A 6805-nucleotide genomic window follows, 5' to 3' on the forward strand; every position below is an offset into this window, starting at 1 on the left:
TGTTGGCCTGCGCGGTATCTGGTGGGTGCAGCGACATGTTGGGTCCAAGCGCTCTGTTGAACGACTTCTAACAGCGCCGCTGCAAAAGGTCCGCCTGATTCGACGCGCTGGAGTGCAATCCAGGAGGCCTTTGGGGCGTTGAAGTCACCTACCAGCAGGAGATGAGTGAAATGGTAGTTGGAGGAGAGTTGCCCAAGGGACTATGATCGATGTCACTGGCTTTGTCGGTGTCATTTTCCATCAAGATTGTGTGATTGATCGTCTGGAGGTGTAGGCAGTCGTAAGAATTATTAAGAAAAATCTTCTGAGGGCCTTTGATTCATCGCCCAATAGCGACAAGTGTTTTTTAAACAACTGCCTCTTGAGTCTCCCAGTAGCTCGAGGCTAATGGGCTGGCGTGACTGATTTGATGTGCGTGGACTTCACCGAATTGTTTGACATAGTGTCAAACGAACAGCTTCTCTGCAGGTCGAATTTTTCGCTCCCAATATTTGAGGTATACCAGTGATCTGACGCTCGGAAGGCAGTCTCAAAATATTACACAACATGTATTGACACCCTGCATACCCGTACTTCAGTAGTGATTGTTGCTAAACTACATACCCTTTGTTCTCATTGAGGCACCTAGACCGCTTAGTTTTATCACGTTGGCAGGAAGTTTCTGAGTACATCTACGTCTGAGGAAGCTCTCGAGTTCGTGGCCACACGTGTATTTGTGTGCCCCCGACACTGTCAGTAACATAGATCTCACCGCCAGACCCTATGGAGTTATTCGACTTCGGTCTCTCTGTGAATGTGCAATGCCAATTGTTCCGTTTATTCCCCAGGTAGCGGCATGTGAGCAGCAGCCGAAGAGTCCGGGTGGCATAAACCAATTCATCCTTCGACTGCAAGTTGATTGGGTTATGATGCTACATCTGTTAGGTGACGATCGAGCGACTCAATGGAGAGATGTCAAAAGTCTTGTCCTCAAGCTTTTGGCAACTTGTAAATAAGGTTCGTCTTGAAACGGATAAAACTCAAAAGAGAACAGTAGGATAACAAAGAAACGAATGGTGTTGGGCAAGTTGTGCGAGCAGGAGTATATCAGAACTCTTGACAGTGAATTACTTTAACTCTTCCTATAAAGAAACAACACCATCGAAGGGACATTGATGTCTCTCAAAGGTATTTCTTTAGGGAAATTACTGTGTCCGCAGGAAGATAATTTATGTACGGAGTTTGAAGGGTCTTGCAATTAGGGAATACCGCGGTTGGCGGCACGTATTGCGGTGCTGAAGTATCTGACTTGAGGTGAACAGGTGTTCATTAACCCCCATCCGGTCGGAATCTTGATTATGTCTTCGCACTCATTTGTTATGCGGTGAATTTCGGTGCTATAATACCCCTATGTTAACAGGTACCGCAAAGTTATCACAGGTATAAAGTAGGTTACATGTTACACGGATCATGAGGTCGAAGCAAATCATACAACTGTGAATGTGACTAAGGTGAAATAAAGAGGATTAAAACAATTCTATTTGGCTACCAGTCTTGTGGATTGTTTCTATATCTTCCCTAAATTTCAAGCAGATGGCGCTGATATCGTTGAAAACGGGGAATATACAACAGTCAGGACACGCAACAAACAGGTATTTGGTATGGTGTCAACTGTATGGCCGAGATCATTGATGGATGGCCGACGGGATGATGTGATATTTGTGGTCACAACAATAAGATTCTTGAAGCTCACGGAGGCTGTAGTGATATTGTGTGTTTGGTTCCATTGGAACGCAACCAACGAAGAACGTATTGCTTTACAGTCTGCCATGGATAAAAAGACTACTGGCCCTGGTTTGTACCGACGAGGTTAACTTTTGTGTAACTTGCTGGACCGATAGATATTTACTGGTGACGGTGCTAAGCTTTCCTCCTAGCAGAAGGAAGAAGACCGCCTGTATTGTTCATGGGTAGATTGAATGCTACAAGCAGAAAGCCTTTTGCTAGAGAGCATACTCATGAACCATGCTAGAACTGCTAGTCAGTTGGATGGCTTTCATACGAACCATAACACCACAGCGCTTGCTGCGGATATATTTTACACTGCTGTGATATTTATAAATGCACAGTGCGTATCTTAGCAACGCTGGAAGTGCAAAATCACGTGAACGTCTGGCTATTCTCTGTCTTGATCCGATCTTGAACACGACGGAGTTTTTGGAGCTTCAACAAAAGAACGGTGATTACTGTCTAACCGATTGCGCAAAACCTTTCTTTAAAGGTCCCTTCTTTATTCTCACAGGTGGTTTACGTGGTCTACTTGCACTTCTCACTTTGTCATGGCGCCATCTCCGACGCCTTGTCCTTCCCAACATCTTTCTTACAGTGTCCCATTAATGAAATGTTTCAACTTGTTGAAGTGTACTACAATCGACAGTGTTCGTGTTGTTTTTTATGAACCCGTTCAAGCAAGCCTCTTTCTATCCCACAAATGGACTGTGCTATCGCAAAACTCGAGTGTCTGCGCCAGTTGTGAGTTCCTATGAACATTGAGAGATGAAATACACAAACACGACTTTTTGCGCCTGTCGTATCTAATGGGGGATGTCTCGGCTGACAAATTGGAATCCACAACCGCGACAGCGGCTGTCTGGCCATGAGGATCTCGTGGCCAGTGGTGCGAATGTGTTGTAGGCTTGATTATCGTTTATTCTTTCGCTCTGGTGCTTGAAGTGCAGAGAAGTGCTATAGACGGAGTGTTTGGAGTGCAAAAATGAAAGGATTTACTTGTTGACGGCGTCGATTAGGGACTCGCTGGGTAAACATAATAGTGTGGATTAACGAGTGGACGTGAGGCGGCGGGAGTCAGTATCAGCATGCCGATTGACCGACTAAATGACGTTTCCACAGCACATGAGGAGGATGTTATGGATAATAATTGAGAAATCAGGGTGAGGTAGCTCAGTGGTTGAAGCGCGAATCTAATAAACGGAAGACTCCTGGTTCGAACTCGACCTCCTCATCTCCACTGTCCTGTCTAGGTGGCAGTGTCCCATCCCTCGTGATTCCTTCGGGTGACATGGCAGCTAGGCACCGAAAGGATTTTATAGCTGAATGATCTTTTTAACCGAGAAAAATGTAGTGCCTCGTTAGTCTTTTTTCAACCTCAAACCTAGCATTTGCACTATCTCTCCTACGATAAAATCCTTCTCCAATGATCGTTTTCTGACTAGGTGTTGCTCTAAATCCCGGTGCACAAGAAGGCACGAGGTCGACACCGCCTTTTGATGTGAATTTTCTCTTCGATTTTGCTTGATGATGTTTATAGTTGGCACTGTTGCCACTCTGGATCCGTTGTACAATGAATAAGTATTGGAGTTTTCTCACACATAATCCGCGTTTCTCGCTTCTGCACCTAATTGAGTAGATGCTACTTGACCTTATGAGCTAAGTGGAGCCATATCTTCCGTCTCGTGTTATGAAAAAGCTCAATAACGTGAAATTTAGTTAAATTGCAATTCTGACTTGAAGGGATTTGATTCGGTTGATATATATTTCAAGCTTCTCTTAATTTTTACATCCCTCCTAGATATATCACCTTCACTGCGCAATAACTCCCATTCGTGTGCCAGCTTGGAATGCTAAAATGTTTGCTAATTACCAGCAACATTGGATCGCTAATAAGCAAGGCATGTGTGGAGGTGGACCTACATTTCCATATTTTAGCCTCAGTTGGAACCAGAATGGATGCAACAGATTTGCGACGTAAGCACATTAGTAGTCTCATTCAGAAAATGTTTCATTTCCTACAGGTTCTTGCCACGACTCAACCAGATGTCTTTGCAATTCATTTACAAGAGATAAATGGCCAAGTTGGCTCTAGCCATGTCTCGCGCCTTGAGAATTTCCTCAGGTATGCCTCAGTGGTTTTGTACTATTTGCCATTCTACCACGCACACAGAACATTACTGGAACGTACTCACCTGGAACACTCATCCCAACGAAGCTTCGTCATATTCAATTCTGAAGGTACTTCTGTGGACGATCCAGAGTTCGCCGTAAGATACCTCTGAATTCGGCTAGCAATCCGCAGGCTTTAGGGTCTATTTATTGGTTTCAAACCGACCGACATCTTATCGAAAGTTGGGACTATACAGGTACAGTGTCATTCCGACCGTACGTTGACTTTAATCTCCAGCTTGTAGGTTCGTTCCGTTCACCGACGAAATTGTGAGCCGTATTTCAAACAATCGGTTACGCAAAACTTCGGGCTCGCGCTTGGAAACCCACCTCGACCAAAGACGCTTCCCAGCTGACATGTTTCCATCAGTATGTCTTAACTATGCATGTGTTCCCTGCTTCAGATTTTTCGGTTTCACCCGTCGTTAAAGACAGCTTTTATAAACTCCGTTATTTTCAAGGGTTACAGTGTGGGCTGAAATATGTTTTCATGATGATCTCTATGATAATATGGGTGCGGTAGTTCTGATGCTGTCGGAACGTTTGGATACATTCCGTTGGATGTTTGCCGCAAAAAAACTCAATGGCGCTTCTCTTATAATGCCTCCTAACTGTGATCATTTAGGTTTGTGTGCTTTAGCCAAAATGATGATGGTAGTCAAAAGTGTATCATAAATAAGAGTTCATTTTGATAGTTTCGGGAACTGATTCGGTTCCAGCTGCATGAAACGCCAATTCAGAAGAATATGTTTTCGGTCGAGGCCTGGTCGGTAAAGTTTATCCTGAGGAGCGATGTGGTTGTGAATAAGTTGAAAACGGTTGATCTAATGCACCATTTTAACATTTCCGTAGTTATTCGCCTTTCTACTTTTTCCCTTTGGAGAACGAAGAGTTACTGGTTTTAGAATTAATGAGCTGGGGGAAGGTGTGCGTTCTCATTCTCACAGATGAACATAACATCCCTTAAGTTATTATTTTTTCCCGGAATGAGAATAACAACCGGTGCTTACTAGGAGTGTCTTTTCCCGAGCCGGAATCTACCAAAATGATCAGGTGCGCGTCGAAGTAGGAATTAACTACAAATGGAGTTTACTGTAAGGAATTCATCAACCAATAAATCCCTCTCTAGATTACCAAGGGATATACAGTGACCATATAAGTCAGGTCCCCAGTTCGCGGTGGCATGCTTTTGTTGTGTATGTGCGGAGCAATCTCAAATGTGTAGGTGTTCGCGAAGTGGCATTCGATAGATAGGGTGAGGTTGTATTCACGGTCTTTGATCTGCACGATACTGACTGTTCTGCTACCCTTAGAGGGAGCTGCCTCTCAAATCTGGGAAGGTAATTCTCCAATACTCACATGTGGATCGACAAACCATGTGGCCTGGTGGATGCCCTTTGGTGGGACTGGAACCCCGTTTCCCATTTAAAGCAAAGCAAGTGTAATCGAAATCGTTCAGCTGTATAACCCTTTCGATGCCTAGCTGCCATGCCACCCGAAGGAAACACGAGGGCTGAGATACTGCCAGGTTGCCCAAGCCTAGACAGGGGAAGTCGAGAGGCAGAAGTCGGGTTCGAACCACGAACCTTCCGGTCAGTAAATTCGCGCTCTAACCACTTGGTCCATCTCGCTAAGCATGTGTGACCGTGTGTATTAAATGACCAATGTTAAATTCTCATCAGGGGTCCTTCGAAAGGTGGTGATGAAGAGAGAAGAGTCCCATCCGGCTTTACCAGTAGTTTAAAATGGTGTCTCATCTACATCATGTTTGCACTTTCCCGTCCTTTCTCCCAATTAGCCTCGTTCGATTTTCTGAATCATTCTCCGTTAATTCGCCCAAAACGTAGCCACTAAATATCACAGCAAACTTGTACAAAGTGCTGCACAACAGGAGCGCTAGTGCGTACTCAGTTGGAAAAAACATTCAACTAATCTTACTTACTGCCCAATGGTGAGGGCACGAATTTACTGTCCGAAAGATCCGTGGTTCGAACCCAATCTCTGCATCTTGACTGCTCCTGTCGAGGCTTGGGCAGCCTGGGAGTACCTCAGTCCTCCTGCTTTCTTCGGATGGCCTGGTAGCTCGGCACAGCTGATTCATCGTTGTTATCAGTACCATTGTTGCTGCTTTTCGAAGTTTTACAATAGGATCGCCAGCTCACTCGCATTCTTAGTATTATTACTTGGCGGTCTGTCTTTTTTGTCGACTTCCCCATCCATAATGTGCGCCTATGTTGAAGGGAGCGTTTAGAAGGAGTGAACTATTTACAGAACATCACGACCCAATGAGTAGATTGATGGGGCTTAGGAAGTAAAGTTTGTCGTCTGGTTTGTTGCGTCCGATTGCATTGATTCGGTTCGGAGGTTCGTTATTTCTGGTTCCTTCAAACACGTGTTCACTTCTGTACGACTCCTTCGTGAACTCACTGACACCATGTTGTGATGACCTCCTTAAAGAACTAATTTTGCATTCCGTAAAAACACTTTTAAATGAAATTATCTCAACTTCCGATAAAAGGGTAGGTCAAACCAGGCAAACTAACATGGCAACCTTACTTATAGGCTCACTTTTGTCCATCGTAAATATTACCGTCCTACTTTCTCGGAATGGCCAAACACCAATTGAGAGGGTTCTACCTTTTGGCGTTTGATTGGGAACTTAATTTTGGGATCTTAATTTCGCCTTCTTGTATCACTGTCCGGTTACATGAGTTTGTACAAGCCTGATTCCCATATTCCCCTTCCGAAATGGGCCCACAACAGTATAGTATTTGATTGGGAATTTTGGGATCTTAATTTCGCCTTCTTGTATCACTGTCCGGTTACATGAGTTTGTACAAGCCTGATTCCCATATTCCCCTCCCCT

General features: G+C 44.4%; 2 protein-coding genes across 2 annotated transcripts in view; one reads left to right on the forward strand and one right to left on the reverse strand.

Annotated features, from left to right (window-relative positions):
* The window catches only part of T265_09774 (hypothetical protein), a gene marked incomplete at both ends in the record, with an annotated part of 4332 nt that extends 1527 nt beyond the window's left edge, over nt 1–2805 (reverse strand). The window contains 3 exons of the mRNA XM_009175948.1: nt 73–128; nt 153–262; nt 2767–2805. Of these exons, the coding sequence (XP_009174212.1) occupies nt 73–128; nt 153–262; nt 2767–2805 (205 nt within the window). The remainder of the gene's footprint in view (nt 1–72; nt 129–152; nt 263–2766) is intronic.
* A 1367-nt stretch (nt 2806–4172) lies between these two features.
* T265_14953 (hypothetical protein) overlaps nt 4173–6805 on the forward strand; it is a gene marked incomplete at both ends in the record, with an annotated part of 23753 nt that continues 21120 nt past the window's right edge. Inside the window, one exon of the mRNA XM_009175969.1 lies at nt 4173–4308. Within this exon, the coding sequence (XP_009174233.1) occupies nt 4174–4308 (135 nt within the window). The remainder of the gene's footprint in view (nt 4309–6805) is intronic.

The sequence above is a fragment of the Opisthorchis viverrini genome (assembly GCF_000715545.1).
Source record: "Opisthorchis viverrini unplaced genomic scaffold opera_v5_302, whole genome shotgun sequence".
NCBI lineage: Eukaryota > Metazoa > Platyhelminthes > Trematoda > Opisthorchiida > Opisthorchiidae > Opisthorchis > Opisthorchis viverrini.